Consider the following 22,962-nt stretch of genomic DNA (forward strand, 5'->3'; position numbering starts at 1 on the left):
CTGGAGGATAGCAAATGTTGTTCCCTTGTTTAAGGAGGGGAGTCGGGACAACCCAGGTAATTATAGGCCGGTGTGCCTTACTTTAGTTGTGGGTAAGGTGTTGGAAAAGGTTATAAGAGATAGGACTTATAATTATCTGGAAAGGAATAATTTCATTAGGGATAGTCAACACTGTTTTGTGAAGGATAGGTCAAGTCTCACTAACCTTATTGAATTCTTTGAGGTGACAAAACAAATGGATGAAGGTAAACCAGTTGATGTGGTGCATATAAACTTCAGGAAGGCATTTGATAAGGTTCCACATGGTAGGTTATTGCACAAAATATGGAGTTTTGGAACTGAAGGTGACTTAGTGGTTTCGATCAGAAATTGGCAAGCTGAAAGAAGACAGAGGATGATTGCTGATGGGAAATGTTCATCCTGGAGCTCAGTTACCAGTGGTGTGCCGCAAGGATCTGTTTTGGGGCCACTGCTGTTTGTCATTTTTATAAATGATCTGGACGTGAGCCTGGAAGGATAGGTTAGTAAATTTTAAGATGATACTAAGGTAGGCAGAGTTGTGGATAGTGCTGAAGGATGTTGTGGGTTATAGTGGGACATAGGTAGGATGCAGAAGTGGGCTGAGAAGTGGCAAACGGAGTTTAATACGGAAAAGTGTGAGGTAGTTCACTTCAGAAGAAGTAACAGGAATACAGAGTTCTGGGGTACTGGTAAATTTTTGACAGTGTAGATGAACAGAAAACTTGGTGTCCAGGTACTTAAATCCCTGAAAGTTGCCACCCAGGTTGATAGGGATATTAAAAAGGCATATGATGTGTTGGTGTTTATTGGTAGGGGGATTGCATTTCAGAGCCATGAGGTCATGCTTCAACTGTACACGACACTGGTAAGGCTGCACTTGGAGTATTGCACACAGTTCTGGTCACCGCATTACAGGAAGGATGTGGGAGCTTTGGAAAGGGTTCAGCGGAGATTTACTAGGATGTTGCCTGGTACGGAGGGACGGTCTTACAAGGAAAGGCTGGGGGAACGGAGGTTGTTTTCGATGGAGAGAAGAAGGTAACCTAATCGAGACCTATTAGATAATCAGAGGGTCAGATCGGGTGGACAGTGAGAGCCTTTTGCCTTGGATGGTGAAGGCTAACATGTGGGGACATAGCTTTAAATTGAGGGGTGATAGATTTAGGACAGATATCAGGGTAATTTCTTTACTCAGAGTAGTAGGGGTGTGGAATGGCCTGCCTGCAACGGTAGTAGACATGCTGACGTTAAGGGCATTTAAATGGGCATTGGAAAGACATATGGATAATAATGGAATTGATGGGCATCAGATTAATTTCACAGGTTGGTGCAACCTCGAGGGGAGAAAGGCCTGTACTGTGCTGTAATGTTTTATGTTCAAAGTCAATTACCATTCTTTTGGTATGCCGAATTTGAGAGAGATTGCTGTCATTGAACCAAGACACCAAGTTCTCTATCTTCCTTCCTGTATTCTGACCCATTGTCTGATATCCAGCCTACCATGGTGGTGCTGTCAGCAAACTTCCAGATGGCACTCATATGGAATTTGGCTACATAGTTGTAGTTGCACTGGGAGTACAGAAGGGGGCTGAGAACCCATGCTTGCACGGTGCGAGTATTGACAATTATCGTGGAGGAGGTGCTGTTGTATATCTTCATTAATTGTAGTCAGTGGGTCAGGAAGCTGAGGTTCCAGTTGCAGAGGGCGGATCAGAGACCTAGATCTCAGAATTTTGAGATTAGTTTGGAAAGAATATGATTTTGAAAGTGGCACTGTAGTAGGAGCCGAGTAGGTGTCCTTGTTATCCAGATAATCCAGGGATGAGTGTATGGCTAGGGAAATGGCGTCCGCTGTTGGTGCTTTTTGCCAGTAAGCAAACTGCAGGGGTTTGAGACAGGCTGGGAGGCTAGAGTTGAGATGGGCCATGACCAGCCTCTCGAAGCATTTCATAATTATAGAGGTCAGAGTCACTGAATGGTAGTCATTGAGTCTCATTACATATGCTTTGTTTGGTACTGGGATGATGGTGGTCTTCTTAAAGTGGGTGGGGATTTCAGATTAAAGCAATGAGAGCGAATATCTCCCAGCTGGTCTGCACAGGATCTAAGTGCACTACCTAGGACTCTGTCTGGGCTTGTTGCTTTCCTTGGGTTTATTCTCAGAAAGATCGATCTGACATCTCTAGTGGTGACAGAAGGAACAAGTGTGCCTAGGACTGTTGGGGCAGGTGATACGGTGCCACTGGCACTCTGCTTGAATTGAGCATAGGAAGCATTGAGCACATCAGGGATTTTTTTGTTTGTCCGCTATTTTGGTTTGCTTTATTTTGTATTCTATTTTTCAGCGCAGACCTTGCCATAGGTGGTTATTTTGGGCCTCTAGTTTGGTCCGGTACTGCCCCTTTACATCTCTAATGGCTTTGTGGAGGTCATATCTGGATGTTCTGTAGAGCTCTGACTTTAATGCCACATGCCTGGACTTCAGTAGGCAGTGGATTTCTCAGTTCATCCAAGGTTTCTGGTTGGGGAACACACAGATTGACTTCTTTGGCATGCAGTCCTCTCCACATTTGCTCATCAAGTCCATGATGGTGGTGGTGTACTTATCTAGGTTGTCCACTGACTTCTTGAATATGGTCCAGTCCACCGATTCCAAGCAGTGCCAGAGTTCTTCCACTGCTTCAGACAAGCACTATACTATTTTCTGTGAAGGATCTTCCCATTTCAACTCTTGCTTATAAGCTGGGAGGAGGAACACAGCATTGTGATCTGAATTTCAACAGGCAGATTGGGTATGGAGTGGTAGGCATTTTTGATGGTTGTGTAGCAATGGTCAAGGAAATATAGCACCCAATTCTGGTCTCCTTCCTATTGGAAAGACATTGTGAAACTTGAAAAGGTTCAGAAAGGATTTACAAGGATGTTGCTAGGGTTGGAGGATTTGAGTTATAGGGAGAGGCTGAACAGGCTGGGGCTGTTTTCCCTGGAGCGTAGGAGGCTGAGGGGTGACCTTATAGAGGTTTACAAAATCATGAGGGGCATGGATAGGATAAGTCTTTTCCCTGGGGTCATGGAAGTGCAGAACTAGACTCCCCGACCCCAGGGTGAGAGGGGAAAGATATAAAAGAAACCTAAGAAGCAAATGTTTCACACAGAAGGTGGCAAGTGTATGGAATGAGCTTCCAGAGGATGTGGTGGAGGATGGTACAATTGAAACTCTTAAGAGGCATCTGGATGAGTATACGAATTGGAAGGGTTTTGAGGGTTATGGGCTGGGTGCTAGCAGGTGGGACGAGATTGGGTTGGGATATCTGGTCGGCATAGACAGGTTGGACCGAAGGGTCTGTTTTCATGCTGCACATCTCTATAACTCTGTGTGGCCCTCTGGTGGGACAGCAGATATTTTAGTGATATTTTGGTAGCATCTTCTTGAGGTTGTCTGGTTGAAGTCGCCAGCCTCAATGTAAAGGGCTTTAGGAAATTTCATCTCTACAGCATTTGTAATGGTGTAAACTTCAACCAGAGCATTCTTCACTTCTGCTTGGGATGGTATGTAGACTGATGTCAGGATAACAGAATTGAACTTGTACAGCTGATAATAAGGATGGCTTTTTATTGTATGATATTCTAGGTCTGGGGAGAAGTAGCTTGCTAGTGTCGCCTTGTCTGAACATTAGGAAGTGTTAAATTAGGAGGTACACCCCACTGCCATTTGCCTTACAGGAGAAAAGGGCCACATGGTGGCTCAGTGGTTAGCACTGCTGCCTCACAGACCAGGGACCCGGGTTCAATTCCTGCCTCGGGCAACTGTGTGGATTTTGCACATTCTCCCCATGTCTACGTGGGTTTCCTCCCACAATCTAAAGATGTGCAGGTTAGGTGAATTTACCATGCTAAATTGCCCGTAGTGTTAGGTGTAGGGGAATGGGTCTGGGTGGGTTGCTCTTCGGAGGGTTGGTGTGGGCTTGGTGGGCCAAAGGGCCTGTTTACACACTGTAAGTAATCTAATCTGAAAAAAGCTATGCCATCCATGTGATGTATGGAGAACTCCTCGGATTTTAAAATACCCAATCCCAACCTTTTTTGGGTAATTGATTTCATACACCAGTTTGTATCTTAAATAAAAGACTAAAAGATTTATTAAACATGCCAGAACTTTAGCAGAGAAAAATAAAAGAGGGAATCTAATTAATGCCTCTGCTTTAAATCCAAAACATTTGTTTTCAACTTCCATTCACATGAAAAGACAGTTACTCAAACAAACACAACCAAAAGATAAATAAACAATCTCATTCTCAACGTCAACCAAAATACAGCTGATCAACAGCTTCAGGAAAAAAGGAGGTCACACCCCTATCTACTAGGAGAAAGTGAGGACTGCAGATGCTGGAGATCAGAGCTGAAAATATGTTGCTAGAAAAGCAGGAATCCTGAAGAAGGGCTCATGCCCGAAACGTCGATTTTCCTGCTCCTTGGATGCTGCTGACCTGCTGCGTTTTTCCAGCAACACATTTTCAATGAAGCTGAGGCATACAGGGTCGAGAACATCAAGTTCCGAGGAGTTACAATAACCAGTGATCCGCCCTTCCATGTAGATGTGACAGTCAAGAAGATACAACAATATCTCTTCTTCCTCAGCAGGCTATGAAAATTTAGCATGTCCATAGGGACTCTCACCAACGTTTACAGATGCATCATAGACAGCATTCTGTCCGGGTGCATAACGGCTTAGTACGGCACCTGCTCTGTCCAGGACCATAAGAAACTACAGAAAGTTTTGAACACAACCCAGACCATCACACAAGCTAACCTCCCATCCACAGACTCCATCTACACTTCTCGTTGCTGCAGAAAGACAGCTAACATCATCAAAGACCCACCCCATGCTGCTTATACACTCTTCCTACCTCTTCCATCGGGCAGACGGTATAAAATTTTAAACATGCTTACCAACAGGTTCAAGTACAGATTTTTCCCCACTGTTATTAGATTGCTGAATAGACTTCTCAAATTTCAAATCTAGTGTTGATCTTGCTTTTGTGCACCTCCTGTGCATCCGCAACTTTGTATACCTTGTTTTGTTTAAGCAAGGACATAAAGATTATCGGGTTTACGTTATGATCTGCCTGTACTGCACGCAAAGCAAAACCTTTCACTGTTCTTAGCTACATGTGACAACAATAAATCAAATCAAATATTAGGAATATTGAATAACTTTAAATTTAATTCATATTGTGTACATGGTTTGTTAAGTAAGGAGAGATTTTTTGTTGTTTTTGTGGGGGTTGGTCTCGGGAATTGGGGACATTATTTTGTCTGTATGCATTTTTATTGAAGTTCTACCACACTTGCAGTGAAGAAATGGAAGTTAGCAGTTCACTGTACCGAACAAATAGTTAATGCACTTTTCGTTAATGCAAATTGACCACGATGCAATTGACGAATTGGGGAACTCTCTCTAAATCGTGAAATTTTAATGTGTGCATTGGTTATAGCGCAATTCTGGTTCAATTAGTTTAAATAGTGTGACTATCACACGATGTTCTTATAACATGAGATTGCATGAGAATAAAACTATTGCATTACAGCTGAACCTACTGTAGTGGATTAAAAAAAACTGCACAATTGTTTAGCTACCGAGGTCCTGGTACACAGAGAGAATTCAAGCTTATTATTTTTCTAAGAGATAAAAGGCTACTCAAATTCTGTTGCTGGAGATGGATTCAACTTTCCGTGCAGAATGAGGTAAACGGTATTAGTGGAGATCCTCATTTCCCCTCTCCCCACCTTGTCTCAGTCGGTTCCCTCAACTCAGCACCGCCCTCCTAACCTGCAATCTTCTTCCTGACCTCTCCGCCCCCACCCCACTCCGGCCTATCACCCTCACCTTGACCTCCTTCCACCTATCACATCTCCATCGCCCCTCCCCCAAGTCCCTCCTCCCTACCTTTTATCTTAGCCTGCTTGGCACACTCTCCTCATTCCTGATGAAGAGCTTATGCCCGAAACGTCGAATTTCCTATTCCTTGGATGCTGCCTGTCCTGCTGTGCTTTAACCAGCAACACATTTTCAGCTGTGATCTCCAGCATCTGCAGACCTCATTTTTTACCCGAAGATTTTAACCTACTGCGAATCCTCTTACAAGGATGCCTTCCTTGAAGAAGCTCTCTTCCTCCCTCTACAAGGATTTCAGTGAGTCTCTCTCTCACTGCACCCCTCAGGTCATCTCCTCTGCACAGAAACTCTTCAGCCACGTTCTCAAACAGACTCGTTACCACAGCCACATCTCCTTCCTCAGCACCTACCTACGGAACCGACTAATCCCGCACGGACTCCAAACTACATTCCAACCAACAAAATTTGGACCCTCCAACCACAAGGGATGAACTCAGATTTCTCCAGTTTCCTCATTTCCCCTCCCCCCACCTTGTCTCAGTCGGTTCCCTCAACTCAGCACCGCCCTCCTAACCTGCAATCTTCTTCCTGACCTCTCCGCCCCCACCCCACTCCGGCCTATCACCCTCACCTTGACCTCCTTCCACCTATCACATCTCCATCGCCCCTCCCCCAAGTCCCTCCTCCCTACCTTTTATCTTAGCCTGCTTGGCACACTCTCCTCATTCCTGATGAAGGGCTTATGCCCGAAACGTCGAATTTCCTATTCCTTGGATGCTGCCTGTCCTGCTGTGCTTTAACCAGCAACACATTTTCAGCTGTGATCTCCAGCATCTGCAGACCTCATTTTTTACCCGAAGATTTTAACCTACTGCGAATCCTCTTACAAGGATGCCTTCCTTGAAGAAGCTCTCTTCCTCCCTCTACAAGGATTTCAGTGAGTCTCTCTCTCACTGCACCCCTCAGGTCATCTCCTCTGCACAGAAACTCTTCAGCCACGTTCTCAAACAGACTCGTTACCACAGCCACATCTCCTTCCTCAGCACCTACCTACGGAACCGACTAATCCCGCACGGACTCCAAACTACATTCCAACCAACAAAATTTGGACCCTCCAACCACAAGGGATGAACTCAGATTTCTCCAGTTTCCTCATTTCCCCTCCCCCCACCTTGTCTCAGTCGGTTCCCTCAACTCAGCACCGCCCTCCTAACCTGCAATCTTCTTCCTGACCTCTCCGCCCCCACCCCACTCCGGCCTATCACCCTCACCTTGACCTCCTTCCACCTATCACATCTCCATCGCCCCTCCCCCAAGTCCCTCCTCCCTACCTTTTATCTTAGCCTGCTTGGCACACTCTCCTCATTCCTGATGAAGGGCTTATGCCCGAAACGTCGAATTTCCTATTCCTTGGATGCTGCCTGACCTGCTGTGCTTTAACCAGCAACACATTTTCAGCTGTGATCTCCAGCATCTGCAGACCTCATTTTTTACCCTCGTTAGTGGAGATTATGTCCTAGTTTCAATTGGTTCAAGATCCAATTGGAGAGTGACTTGTTGTCTGCACCGCTGGTAGTGAGGGTTATTAAGAAATTATCTGTAGATGGAAATGGTACACTTCGATCCAATAATTTGGCAAGAGTCACAGTCAAAGCTTTGTGTACAATTACAGAAAGTTGATTTGAGGCTCAAGATGGAATTGTTGCAGGAACAGGTCTTGTTTTTTTTTCTATTGTGATTCATGATTCACGAGGTTGATTCCAGTGATGAGGGGTTTGTCTTATGAAGTGAGTTTGAGCAGTTTAGGCCTATACTGTCTAGAGTTTAGAAGATGAGGGAAGACCTAATTGAGGTATACAAGATGCTAATGGGAACTGACTTAAATCAGGTGAGGAGAAAATATTTCTCTCAAAGAATCATGAATCTGTGGAACTTACTACTGTTGAGTGTCTTGAATGCTAGGACAGACAGCACAGCACAGGAACAGGTCCTTCGGTCTACCAAATCTTTGCTGACCATGTCATTCTAAGTTAATTCCATTTGCCCTCTATTCTCTTCCTGTTCATGCATCAGTCTAATTGCGTCATATATGTTACTTTGTATCATTTTCGACCTCACCTGGCAGCATGTTTAGGGCAATTACCATAAAAAAAATTGCTTTGCACAACTCCTTTACACTTTTCCCCTCTCACCTTAAACCTATGCCCCTTAGTATTTGATACTTCCACCCTGGGAGAAAGTTTCAGATATCCACCTTATTATACCTCTCATTATTTTATAAACTTCTGTCATGTTGCCCTCTTAGCCCTAGTGAAAACAGTTCAAACTTATCCATTCTTATAATTAATACACTCCAATCCAGGCAACATCCTGGTAAGACAGTCAGCATGGCTTTGTGATGGGTAGGAGGAGAAAGTGAGGACTGCAGATGCTGGAGATCAGAGCTGAAAATGTGTTGCTGGAAAAGCACTTTTCCAGCAACACATTTTCAGCGTTTGTGATGGGCAGGTCATGTCTCACAAGCCTTATTGAGTTCTTCGATAAAATTCATAAAACACCAGGTTATAGTCCAACAGGTTTAATTGGAAGCACTAGCTTTCGGAGCTAGTGCTTCCAATTAAATCTGTTGGACTATAACCTGGTGTTGTGTGAATTTTAACTTTGTACACCCCAGTCCAACACCAGCATCTCCAAATCATGAGTTCTTTGAGGATGCGGTGAGACAAGTTGACAAAGGTCAAGCAGTGGATGTGGTGTATATGGATTTCATTAAGGCATCTGATAAGCTTCCTCATGGTAGGCTCATTCAGAAAGTTAGGAGGTATGGGATGCAGGGAAATTTGGCTGTCTGGACACAGAATTAGCTGGCTAGAAGAAGACAACAAGTTGTAGTGGATGAAAAGTATTCCACCTGGAGGTCAGTGACCAATGGCGTCCCACAGGGATCTGTTCTTGGGGCTCTGCTCTGTGTACAAATGACTTGGATGAAGAAGGGTGGGTTAGTAATTCTGTCGATGACACAAAGGTCATGGTGATTTAGAGGGCTGTTGCAGGCTACAAGACATTGACAGGATGCAGAGCTGGGCTGAGAAGTGGCAGATAGAGTTCAAACGGGATAAATGTGAAGAGATTCATTTTGGAAGGTCAAATTTGAATGCTGAGTAAATGGTTAAATATAGGATTCTTGGCAGTGTGGAGGAACAGAGGGATTTTGGAGTCTATATACATAGATCCCTCAAAGTTGCCACCCAAGTTGATAGAAATGTTAAGAAAACATATGGTGTTTTGGCTTTCATTAATAAGGGGAATTGAGTTTAAGGACTGCAAGGCTTTGCTGCAGCTCTATAAAACCCTGATTAAACTATACCTGGCATATTGTGTCCAGCTCCGGTTGCCTCATTACAGGAAGGAGGTAGATGCTTTTGAGAGGGCGCAAATTACTAGGATGCTGCCTGGATTGGAGGGCTTGTCTTATGAAGAGAGGTTGAATGAGCTTTGGCTTTGCACACTGGAGCGAAGGAAGAGAGGTGACTTGATAGAGGTGTACAAGGTAATTAGAGGCATAGATAGAGTAGACAGCCAGAGACTTTTCCCTAGGGGAGAAATGGTTATCATGAGGGGTCATAATTTTAAGGTAATTGGAGGAAGGTATAGGGGAGAAGTTAGAGGCAGGTTGTTTACACAGAGAGTGGTGGGTGCGTGGAATACACTGCCAGCAGTGGTAGTACAGTCAGAGACATTAGGGACATTTAAGCACATGTGCTGGACAAGCACCTAGATGGTAGTAATTTGAGGGGTGCGTAGGTTAGGTTGATTTTAGATTAAATGCTTGGCACAACATCGTGGGCTGAAGGGTCTGTACTGTGCTGTACTGTTCTATGTTCTCAATCTCTTTGTCTCTTGGTAAACCCTTTCGAAAGCCTCCACATCATTCCTATATTATGGAAACCAGAATAGCACACAACACTTGAAATGTGGCCTAAATAGTCTTATGCAGCTGCAACATGATTTGTCATCTTCCTTGCTCAATACACTGAATGAAGAAGGCAAGTATGCCATATGCCCTCTTTACGACCTTATCCACTCATGTTGCCCCTTTCAGGAAACAATGGACTTGCACCCCAAGATCCCTCTATACATCACTACTCCCAATGGTCTTGTCATTTAGTGTAAACTTTCCTCTAGTATTTGACCTTCCAAAATATATCACTCACATTTGTCTAGATTAAACTCTCTGTCTAACTTTCCAACTGATTAGTATCCTGCTGCAGCTTATTATTTGACAACCTTTCCCACTATCCACAATCGACCAATTTTTATGTCATCTGCAAACTTACTAATCAAACCAATGGGTGGTATTATCCAGCGAGGCCATGTTAAGCAGCACAGTGGCTCAGTGATTAGTACCATTGCCTCACAGCACCAGGGACCCCAGGTTCCATTCCACACTCGGGCCGCTGTCAGTTTGGAGTTGGCATGTTCTTCCTGTGTCTTGATGAAGGATTTTTACCTGAAACGTTGATTTTCCTGCTCCTCAGATGCTGCCTAACCTGCTGTGCTTTTCCAGCACCACTCTAATCTAGACTCTGATTTCCAGCATCTGCTGTCCTCACTTTTGCCTGCCTAATCTGAGTTCAAGACCAGCATATTCCCATGAGAATGAAATATAGGGATGGCAAGATTTGGGAGCCCTGGATAACAAGAGATATTGAAAGTTTATTCAGAAAGTAAAAAGAATCATGTGGAAGATTTAAGAAACTGAAGTCAGTCAAAGCCGTTGAGGAATATAAAGAAAGTAGGAAAGTACTTAAACAAGGAATTAGGATGGCGAGAAGAGGTCATGAAATGTCATTGTCAAGAAGGATTAAGAAGAATCACAAGGCATTTTTACATTTATTAGAAGAAAGAGATTAACTGGGAAAAGGGTATATCCACTCAACAAAGGAGAAAATTTATACGTGGAGCCAGAGGAAGTGTGTGAGGCTCTTAATAAGCAATTTGTATTGATAGCCACGAAGGAGAAAGACATGGATTAGGCAAGGGTGTGTTGATATTCTCGGGCATATTGGTATGAAGAAGGGGTGTTAAGTCTCTTGAAAAATACTAAGGTAGATAAGCCCCCAGGGCTGATGGGATCTTTTCCAGGATACAAACAGAGTTAAGGGAGGAGATTGCAGGGGGCTTAATAGAGATCTTTATCTCTTCTTTAGCCACAGAAGACTAGAGAATAGCTAATGTTGTTCCATTTTTTAAGGAGGATAGCAGGAAGAATCCAGGAAATTATAGGCTAGTGAGTCGTACATCAGTGGTAGAGAAATTGTTGAAGAACCTCGGGGCAGTGGTGAACAGGTTTTTTTAGGCTGTCAAATGCCTTTTGACAGTCCGCTGAAACTTCTTGCCCTTTTTTAACAATTTAGTGAGTGGAGCAGCCACACTGCTAAAGTTCGGCACAAACTTTCAGTAACATCCACTAACCCCAGGAACAGTAATACTGCTTTTCTCGTTGATGGTGTACGATATTCTCCAATTACTTTCGTTTTCATATCCCAATGGGGCCATTTGTCCGTGTCCAATAACTTGGCCCAGGAAGGTGAGCTGGACTTTAGCAAATTCACTTTTAGCTAGGTTTACCATCAAGGCTGCCTTCCGAAGCCGATCGAACAAGTCCGATAAGTACTGTAAATGTTCCTTCCATGACGGACTAAAATACACCAGGTTATCTATGTAAACAACACAATTGGGTAACACAGCAATGACCTTATTAGTCAGTCTCTGAAATGTTACTGGAGCGTTTTTCATACCAAAAAGCATGACTTTGAGCTGATATAGTCCATTTGGCGTTACGAAAGCCGAAATTGCCTCTCTCTGACAAAGGTACTTGCCAGTAGCCTCTGAGCAAGTCCAACTTAGAAATGTAAGTTGCTTCTCCCACTTTGTTGACACAGTCATCCAACCATGGAATTGGATATGCATCAGTCTTTGTAATGATTTCGACTTTGCAATAGTCCACACATAACCGTTGGGTACCATCTTTGGCAATATGACTATGGGTGAGCTCCAGTCACTGTAACTCAGTTTGATTATGCCATCTTGGAGCATGCACCTCGATCTCCTTCTGAACCTGTGCCAACTTTAGAGGGTTATGCCTATAAGGATTTTGCTTAATCAGAACAACATTTCCTATATCTACATAATGTAGAATTAGGTTCGTACTTCCCAGTTTATTTCTGCATATCTCCCCATGTGATTGTAATAACTCTTTCAGGTCATTTCAATTTTCTTGTGCAAGGTAACTCAATAGTTTATCTCAATTTTTGATGATTTCCTCATTGTCCAATTTGATGTGAGGAATGTCCAGTTCAGAACCCTCTGAACTTGGTTCTCCCTTCTGTGCTGTAATCATTAACACCTTCTCCTCTTGCTTTCCTTCCCGAAAAAAATACCTTTTGAGCATATTCACATGACACATTCTGAGAATCCTTATCAAGTAGTTCACCACACTCAATTTCTTCTCATGTGATAAGGTTCACTAAACCTTGCTTTTAAAGGCTCACCTGTTACTGGAATTAACACCAAGTGCAAAATTGCAAATTTGTGATTTCTTATCCGCTTCCTGTTTCATTGTATGCTGTGATACTTTTAAATGCTGTCTAGCCAACTCTCCAGCTCTATTTAATCGTTCTCTAAAATTTGATGCATAGTCCAATGGGGTGGTCTCTGAATTCTGAATATTAATTTCTCCTTAATTTTAATGGCCCTCTTACTTCATGCCCAAAAGTTAATTCAAATGGACTGAATTTAGTCGATTCACTTGGTGCATCTCTGATGGCAAAATAGCATAAACAGAATTCCCTTATGCCAAACATCTGAATAATCCTGACCATAAGCCCTCTACATGGCCTTTAGTGTTTGATGCCATATCTCCAGTGCTCCCTGCAATTCCGGATGGTATGCAGCAGATTTGAATTGCTTTATTCCCAAGTTATCCATAACCTCCTTGAAGAGTTTGGATTTGAAGTTTGATCCCTGGTCTGACTGGATCTCTATTAGTAGTCCATATCTTGTAAAAAATTTAAGTAATTCTTCTACAACCCTTTTAGCTGTAATGTTGCGTAATGGAATTGCCTCTGGATATCTAGTTGACATATCCATTATTGTTAATAAATACTTACTTCCACTTTTTTGTTTGAGATAGTGGACTTACACAATCAATCAAGACTCTGTGAAAAGTTCCTCAAATGCTGGAATAGGTATTGAAGGTGAAGATGTGGTTTTCGGATTAGCTGACGTGTGACACATGTAACAAAATTCAATCGCATCTTTGTGTAATCCAGGCCAGTAAAAATGTTTTGTATTGTAGCCTGTGTTTTCCTCACCCCTAAATAATCTCCAAATGGTAGCTCATCTGCCACTCGCAGCACCTCCTTTCTATACCCGACTGGTAAAACAATTTGATGAATCTCTGCCCATTTCTCATCTGCTTGAATGTGTGATGGTCTCCATTTCCTTATTAAGACATCATTTGTTAAGTAATAACACACAGGGATGCATTCACTCTCCTTTTCTGTAACTGCCCTTTGATATAACTGTTTTAACTGTTTTTAAAATTTGCAGTTTTAAAGTTACTGGCATCTTTACCTAATTGCCTAATTACCTAACCTGTCCCACTTATCTGATCAAAAAATATAGCTATGTCAGCTTCCTTATCTGTGCCTCTTGATCTCTCCTGCTTCAGTGTGTGCCTCTGTGATCTTGTGACCACTCAATCAGGGAACATTCCTGGATAAGCATCCTTCATCTCTTCAGTTGCCTGCGTCTCCACTGGCCTTTCAACTAGAGTAGGCAGCACGCCTAGTGGTGAATTAGCTATATCATTTGCAAGGACAAATCGTATTTCTGGAGCTGAGAGTTTGTCCAGTATTCCTACCACAAATTCTCCACTGTTCTCTGGACTCTCTAGCCTCACTTTTCATAACTGAGCACTTTTTGTCTCACCGTGAATTCGCGTGACCAGCACCTTTTCTGGCAATAGTCCCTCAGGAGTACATATCTCCTCATCCTTCAGCATTACAGACTGAGAGGATCCTGTGTCTCTTAATATTGTAACCTCATAGCCTGCTACCTCTAGCCTATATGAATAAACTTTATCCTTACAGGTATTTTTTTAAGCAGATCTGGGCAGTTCCTCCTTAACCAACGTCTGATTATCTTGTACACTCTGAGGCAGTTGTTTAACTTCCCTTGTGCTTTTTGTTACTAGTCCAACAAAACTCCCAGGCTTGTCTGGTTTTCCTACACCTGGCTTTCTCCTTGCGCACCAACACAGTGATTTCACGTGGCCCATTTTATGACAATGAAAACATTGGTGCCTTTTGTCTTCTTTGATCCCCTCAAGAGTTTCATTTTTAGCCTATGTTAAGTTATCCTTATGATCTTTACTGAGATCTACCTTTCCCTTTCCATGTGAGGATTTGTCTTTGCCCCAGTTTCCCTCCCTCATGGACTGAAATTGATTCTTGAAGCCAAATCGTCTTTTATGGACCAGCTCATAATCATCAGCCACTTCAGCTGTTAACCTTGCCATTTTAATTCTCTGCTCCTTCACGTGAGTTTGCACTACTTCAGGCAGTGAATTTTTTGAATTCCTCCAAAATAATTACCTTTTTCAGGGCATTACAGGTTTACTTGATTTTTAAAACTCATATCCATCTATTGAAATTACTCTGTTTGATCTTTTCAAACTCAATATAGGTTTAACCAGGGTCCCTCCTTAGATTCCTGAAACATTGTCTCTATGCTTCTGGTACAAGCTCATATGCACTTAAAATGGCTTTTTTCACCTCCTCATACTCCCCAGATATCTCCTCTGATAAGAATACGAATACCTCATTAGCCCTACCTGCAAGTTTTGTTTGGATCAACAAAACCCACATTGCCACTGGCGACTATATTTGTTTCGCCACCTTTTCAAATGAGATGAAAAAGACTGCCACATCCTACTCATCAAATTTAGGCAATGTTTGAACATACTTAATCAGTTTCTCACTCGGCTTCTGACTACCAGGGACTTGCTCATCCTCACTAAGCCTACCTTCAGTCTTTATCTCCAGCCTTTTAAGCTGACTTTCCTCTTTAAGTATCAGGTTTTGAAATTCAAACACTTCTCTCTTTTTCCCTCTCTTCTGCTGCTCTCTTTTCCCTGAAGGTTTCTCCAGCAAGTTTAAATGCTGAGCTACTGCTGTAATTATCTCTCCTTTCCTCACAGAAGCAGGCATTTCCAATTTCAGCTTGTCTGCTAATTCCTGCAGCTTGGTCTTATTCATCTTTTGCAAAACTTCCAAAGTCAAAACTTCCAGAAAACTTTTGGTGACTGAAAGAGCCAATATTATCTTAAGCTTTGTCTACCCAACTAAACCAACACCCAAAGTAAAGACACTAGCACCTACTGCTCACTGTTTAAAATCCTGCAAAGAGCCCCCAATCTGTTATGGACTCGGCCAGACCACTCAAATTATTCTTGAGTTGGAGATGCCGGTGTTGGACTGGGATGTACAAAGTTAAAAATCACACAACACCAGGTTATAGTCCAACAGGTTAATTGGAAGTGTGCTTGGAAGTTGGACGAAAACCTGGTGTTGTGTGATTTTTAACAAATTATTCTTGAGCAGGCAATCCAGACTGTAATCTTGCAATTTGTTTTAGAAAATGTACAGTGAAATGTTAGCTAGGTTGACTACGAGGTTTTAAAACAGGCAGAAATTTATTCACAAAATTACACAATGAAACACAAAGCAAAAAGAACCCCTACAGAACTCAGACTATCCAAACTACACTTAATTGTGCAGTTTTGAATACACAGAAAAGTCCAAATAAGCAAACCCCCTCAAAAAAAAGTTAAAAAACAGATGCTTACAGGTTGAAGTTAGAATGCCTTAAAAAGAGAGAAAGAGTCTGTTTCCACATAGCTGAACTCTTAACTGGTTGGGGACTTAACTGCCCAGCTAGAAAGCTGACTACTCCCCTTTCATTATGCAGGTCATTCTCAAACATGACCACCAAGGCCTGAAATCTCATCTGTTCACCTATAAACAAGAAGGCCTCTCAATACCCTTTAATCTCTGTACCAAACCAGTCTAATCGGAACCAGGAGAATTTTATGACCCCTCTGAAAAAAATCAAGGACACAGTATAATTGAGAAAAGGAACAGCTTTTAGAAAAAGGGACCAGCTTTGTGAGAGAAGAGATTTTAATGATCCAGGTATCTGAAGCCATCTCTCCCACACAAGCATTTAGTCACATGTCCTACTGTATTACCTTCCTATTTTTGGCCTCAAGAGCACTGTTGATGGTATCAAAAGTGAAAATGAAAGAATGGTAGATAAATATTATTCAACTAGAACATTTTAAAGATTTAAGCTCAAATCTCAGAGAAGCTCCCTTAATCTTATGATCCACTGGGTTGGCTTGCTGTTAATGGCCAAAACACTCTGCTGTGCACAACCCTCATTGGGGCAGGACTCACTATCTATCCCCTCACTCTCTTCACCTCCTCTGCCCCCTCCTCACCATCCGTCTCCCTCTATCATCCCCTCCTCCAGCCTTGTCCTCAACCTAATCTCTATCCCAGGGGATGTACTAATTGTTAAAGCTTTTTATAATGGTATATATTGTATCCCAATTTATCTGACTTCCAGGCTAAAAGTGACAAAAACTACATACCAGGTTTCTGTAATGAATTGAAGCCACTACTCATTACAAGATCAGTGGTGCTAGAAGGTGCCCTTTATTCCTGATGAAGGACTTTTGCCCGAAACGTCAATTTTGCTGCTCCTCGGATGCTGCTTGAACTGCTGTGCTCTTCCAGCGTCACTAATCTAAAATCATTACAAGATCAGTGCTGGGTCTACAGCTTATTGTCATTTATATAAATGATTTGGATGTGAGTTAAGGGGGCATGATTAGTAAGTTGTAGATGACACCAAAATTGGTGGTGTAATGGACAGCTAAGAAGGTTACCTCAGCATACAATGGGAACTGAGAAACGGCAAACGGAGTTTAATTGAGACAAGTGTGAGATGCTACCTTGAAATGCAGGTTCATTGTTCCTTGAAAGTGGAGTTGCTGGTAGACAGGACAATGAAGGTGTTTGGTATGTTTGCCTTTATTGGTTAGTGCACTTGACGATAAGACATTGGTTAGGCCATTTTTGGAAGACTGACCAATTCTAGTCTTCCTGCTATAGGAAACATGTTCTTAAAGTTGAAAGGGTTCAGAAAAGATTTAAAAGGATGTTGCCAGGATTTGAGGGTTTCAGCTACACTGATAGGCTGAATAAGCTGGGACTATTTTCCCTGGAGCGTAGGAGGCTGAGGGGGTTACTATATCGAAGTGTATAAAATCATGAGGAGCATGGATTGGGTGGACAGCTAAGAACTTTCCGCCAGGGTAGAGGAGTCCAAAACTAGAGGGCATAGGTCTAAGGTGAAAGGGCAAAGATTTAAAAGGACCTAAGGGACAAATGTTTCACACAGATAATGGTGCAAGTATGGAACAAGCTGCCAGAGGAAATAATGCAGGTTGGTGAAATTACATCCGGATGGATATAAAAATAGAAAGTGTTAAAGGAACATGGGCCAAATGCTGGCAAACGAGACAATATTAATTTAGGATATCTGATCGTCATGGCCAAGTTGGACTGAAGAGTCTATTTCCATGTTGTATATCTCTATGACTCTAGTAACCAGACTACAGCTACAAGCAAACAGACACAAACCACTTCCATGCAAAACCACTTATCAAAACTCCAAACCCCTTAATGTGGAAAAACAGTCCCAATTCCAATGACGAGATGGTCCAATTTTGCCTAGCCAGGTTCTTGACATTCAGTTTTCTTTCTCCGTAATCTTCCAGTGGTTGTCCAGAAGTTCAGAGCAACTAGTTCATATGGAAATTATTTTTGATTAATCAATTCAAAAGTTACATCTCATGGCAACATCTGCAAGAATAAAAGTCGTTTCCTTCCAAGTTTAAACTGAGATTGTTTTTACTGCAGAGAACAAGCAGATTCTACTGGGGAGAACAACTCAACATCATTTTGTGCCTTTACACACTGTGTATTTCTGGGATGTATTAGCTGAGAACCAATCAGTTTTACTTGCAAACAATTCATCGACTCCCGGTCATCTGCACAATGCAGAAAGCCACAATCATAAAAAATTTATGCAGCCATCAAAGTAAATTTGCTTTAAATTTTTTTTCTAACAGTTCACAGTTTTGCAAGACACAAGGTAAAACAAAATTCTTACAACCAAGACTGTCAACTGAATGCCAAGATTGTCCATCTGGATTGCCGGCAGTTAGAGAATTATCTGACTGTCAGTTGATTACTGAAACTGTCAATAAATAATGAAGAGTCAGTGGATTATCACAGTCTGATGGGAATCCTAGGACTGTCAGAATGGATTAACTGGACTGTCAAAAGTGTCACTGATTGTCATTCTCGAATATGAAAGTCAGTATGGATTACCAGGATATCAGGGTGGATTACAGTGTTAATTAGTCTGAATTAACAGTCAGTCATGTCAGTTACCATGACTGGGACAAACAGCAGTTTAATCAGCAGTCAGTGAATCATGAGATTCTCAGTTTACTTTCCTGCTGTCAATATATTTCCTCTCAAAATGAGCGAATTCCTGGACAGAAAGGGGATCTGTCAGACAATGAGCAGATCCCTGGACTGTTGAGCGGATGCCCAGAGTGTGAGCGATTCCCGAGTGTGAGCGATCCCCAGAGTGTGTGAAGATCCCCGGAGTGTGAATGATTCCCAGAGTGTGAGAAGATCCCCAGAGTGTGAACGATTCCCAGACTGAGTGGATCCCCAGAATGTGAGTGGATCTCCAGAGTGTGAGCGATCCCTGGAGTGTGAGCAGATCCCTGGAGTGTGAGCGGATCCCCAGACTGTGAGCGATCCCGGAGTGAGAGTGGATGTCCAGAATGTGAGTGGATCCCCAGAGTGTGAGCACGTCCAAGGACTGTGAGTGGATCCAAGGACGGTGAGTGGATCCCTGGAGTGTGAGTGGATCCCAGGACTGTGAGTGGATCCAAGGACTGTGAGCGGATTCCCAGAGTGTGAGCAAATCCCCAGACTGTGAGTGGATCCAAGACTGTGAGTAGATCCCCAGACTGTCAGTGGATCCAAGGTCTATGAGCAGATCCCCGGACTGTGAGTGGATCCCCGGAGTGCGAGTGGATCCAAGAACTGTGAGTGGATCCCCGGAGTGTGAGTGGATCCCCAGATTGTGCGTGGACTCCCGGAATGTGAGCAGATTCCTGGAGTGAGAGTGGATCCCCCAAACTGTGAGCGATCCAAGAGTGTGAATGGATCCCCAGAGTGTGAGCAATCCTGGAGTGTGAGTGGTCCACTGGAGTGAGTGGTTCCCCAGAGTGTGAGTGGATCCAAGGACTATGAGTGGATTCCAGGACTATGAGTGGATCCCCAGACGGTGAGTGGATCCAAAGACTGTGAACGGATCCCAGAGTGTGAGTGGATCCAATGTCTGAGTGGATCCCCAGATTGTGAGTGGATCTCCGGAGTGTGAGTGGATCCCCAGTTTGAGCGGATCCCAGGACTGGGAGTGGATCCAAGGATTGAGCGGATCCCTGGAATGTGAGCAGATCCCGAGTGTGAGTGGATCCCTGAACTGTGAGTGGACCCCCGGAGTGTGAGTGGACCCCCAGAGTGTGAGCGGATCCCCGGACTGTGATTGGATCCCCGGACTGTGATTGGATCCCCGGAGTGTGATTGGATCCCCGGACTGTGATTGGATCCCCGGACTGTGAGTGGATCCCCGGAGTGTGAGTGGATCGCGGTTTACGGGGGAGAGGCAGGGGAACAGGGTTAAGACCCATTTTAGCCATGACCGAATCGCCTAGCAGTTCGATAGGCCGAATAGCCTGATTGTGCTTCTATGGTAGAATCTTATGGATCCCCCGGATTGTGGGCAGATCCTTCTGGATCCCGGCGCAGTTACCGTGTTCCCCGGAGCCGCCGTTAATCGCCTCATCGCCGCGGTCCTCGCGCTCGCGCTCGCGCTCCCGCTCCCGCCCTCCGCACTCTCCAACCGCCACCGCGCGAGCGCGGGAGGCTTCCCGCCACAGCAAACAAAGGGGGCGGGGCCAGGTGGGGCGGGGGCGGGGCTACCGTCAACCCGGACCAATAACAATACTCACTGGCTGAGGGGCGGGGCCTAACGGAGCAGCGCTCAAGGATGGGCAATAAGGTTATGGGGAACTGGCAAGGGGAGAGACATGAGGGGGGAAAGAGAAGGACTGAGGGAAAGAGGGTGAGAGATTGGGTTGGGGACAAGGGCAGGGGGAGGGGATGATAGAGGGAGACGGATGGTGAGGAGGGTGAGGAGAGGGGGTAGAGACCCAGAGGAAGATGGTGAGTCCTGGCCCAATGAGGTTTGTGCACAGGGGAGTGTTTTGGCCATGAGAGTTTGGGCAATGGAGTTAGAAGAAACGTTCAAGGATACTTTGAGACAAAGAGACAGCATCCCTGGTGACAACATGTGCAGAAATGTGGCCTGCTTCAGCAACTGGCTAACCACTGGAGCTGCATGGACTTAATGCGGAAAATTGGAGGAAATTATCAGGACAACATAGAACATTACAGCGCAGTACAGACCCTTTGCCCCACAATGTTGTGAAAACAATCTGAAGCCTGTATAACCTACACCATTCCATGTTCATCCATATGTCTATCCAATAAGCATTTAAATGCCCTGAAAGTTGGCGAGTCTACTACTGTTGTAGGCAGGCCGTTCGACACTCCTACTACTCTCTGAGTAAGGAAGGTGCTTCTGACAACTGTCCTATATTTATCACTCCTCAATTTAAAGCGATGTCCCCTCGTGCTAGCCATCACCATCTGAGGAAAAAGGCTCTCCCTGTTCCCCCCATCTAACCCTCTGATTATCTTATATGTCTCAATTAAGTCACGTCTCAACCTTATTCTCTCTAATGTAAAGGGCCTCAAGTCCCTCACTGTTTCCTCATCAGACCTTCTGTCCATAATAGGCAACATCTTGGAAATTCTCCTCTGCACCCTTTCCAAAGCTTCCACACTCTTCCTATAATGTGGCGATCAGAACTGTACAGTTCTAAATGTGGCCGCATCACAGTTTTATACAGCTACAGTGTGATCTCGTGGCACCGAAACGCAGTCTTCTTACCAATAAAAGTTAACATACCACATACCTTCTTAACAACCCTATCAACCTGAGTGGCAACTTTCAGGGATCTATGTAATGGACACCGAGATCTCTCTACTCATCTACACACTAACAATAATCTTACCATTAGCCCAGTACTCTTTATTTCTGTTGATCCTTCCAAAGTGAGTCACCTCACACTTTTTTCATTAAATATCTAGGGTGTTCTGAGAAATGGGGAAAGGAAATGGGGTAATATTATTAGTAAATGAATAAACCAATCCAATTGTGAGGAATGTGAGCAGATTCCTGGAGTGAGAGTGGATCCCCCAAACTGTGAGCGATCCAAGAGTGTGAATGGATCCCCAGAGTGTGAGCAATCCTGGAGTGTGAGTGGTCCACTGGAGTGAGTGGTTCCCCAGAGTGTGAGTGGATCCAAGGACTATGAGTGGATTCCAGGACTATGAGTGGATCCCCAGACGGTGAGTGGATCCAAAGACTGTGAACGGATCCCAGAGTGTGAGTGGATCCAATGTCTGAGTGGATCCCCAGATTGTGAGTGGATCTCCGGAGTGTGAGTGGATCCCCAGTTTGAGCGGATCCCAGGACTGGGAGTGGATCCAAGGATTGAGCGGATCCCTGGAATGTGAGCAGATCCCGAGTGTGAGTGGATCCCTGAACTGTGAGTGGACCCCCGGAGTGTGAGTGGACCCCCAGAGTGTGAGCGGATCCCCGGACTGTGATTGGATCCCCGGACTGTGATTGGATCCCCGGAGTGTGATTGGATCCCCGGACTGTGATTGGATCCCCGGACTGTGAGTGGATCCCCGGAGTGTGAGTGGATCGCGGTTTACGGGGGAGAGGCAGGGGAACAGGGTTAAGACCCATTTTAGCCATGACCGAATCGCCTAGCAGTTCGATAGGCCGAATAGCCTGATTGTGCTTCTATGGTAGAATCTTATGGATCCCCCGGATTGTGGGCAGATCCTTCTGGATCCCGGCGCAGTTACCGTGTTCCCCGGAGCCGCCGTTAATCGCCTCATCGCCGCGGTGCTCGCGCTCGCGCTCCCGCTCCCGCCCTCCGCACTCTCCAACCGCCACCGCGCGAGCGCGGGAGGCTTCCCGCCACAGCAAACAAAGGGGGCGGGGCCAGGTGGGGCGGGGGCGGGGCTACCGTCAACCCGGACCAATAACAATACTCACTGGCTGAGGGGCGGGGCCTAACGGAGCAGCGCTCAAGGATGGGCAATAAGGTTATGGGGAACTGGCAAGGGGAGAGACATGAGGGGGGAAAGAGAAGGACTGAGGGAAAGAGGGTGAGAGATTGGGTTGGGGACAAGGGCAGGGGGAGGGGATGATAGAGGGAGACGGATGGTGAGGAGGGTGAGGAGAGGGGGTAGAGACCCAGAGGAAGATGGTGAGTCCTGGCCCAATGAGGTTTGTGCACAGGGGAGTGTTTTGGCCATGAGAGTTTGGGCAATGGAGTTAGAAGAAACGTTCAAGGATACTTTGAGACAAAGAGACAGCATCCCTGGTGACAACATGTGCAGAAATGTGGCCTGCTTCAGCAACTGGCTAACCACTGGAGCTGCATGGACTTAATGCGGAAAATTGGAGGAAATTATCAGGACAACATAGAACATTACAGCGCAGTACAGACCCTTTGCCCCACAATGTTGTGAAAACAATCTGAAGCCTGTATAACCTACACCATTCCATGTTCATCCATATGTCTATCCAATAAGCATTTAAATGCCCTGAAAGTTGGCGAGTCTACTACTGTTGTAGGCAGGCCGTTCGACACTCCTACTATTCTCTGAGTAAGGAAGGTG

General features: G+C 44.5%; 1 protein-coding gene across 1 annotated transcript in view; it reads right to left on the reverse strand.

Annotated features, from left to right (window-relative positions):
• hsf2bp (heat shock transcription factor 2 binding protein) overlaps window positions 1-19,981 on the reverse strand; it is a 134,012-nt gene extending 114,031 nt beyond the window's left edge. Inside the window, exon 1 of the mRNA XM_060832843.1 lies at window positions 19,949-19,981. Coding sequence (XP_060688826.1) covers window positions 19,949-19,981 — 33 coding nt within the window. The remainder of the gene's footprint in view (window positions 1-19,948) is intronic.
• Between the last annotated feature and the right edge of the window lie 2,981 nt (window positions 19,982-22,962).

The sequence above is a fragment of the Hemiscyllium ocellatum genome, chromosome 12 (assembly GCF_020745735.1).
Source record: "Hemiscyllium ocellatum isolate sHemOce1 chromosome 12, sHemOce1.pat.X.cur, whole genome shotgun sequence".
Classification (NCBI taxonomy): domain Eukaryota; kingdom Metazoa; phylum Chordata; class Chondrichthyes; order Orectolobiformes; family Hemiscylliidae; genus Hemiscyllium; species Hemiscyllium ocellatum.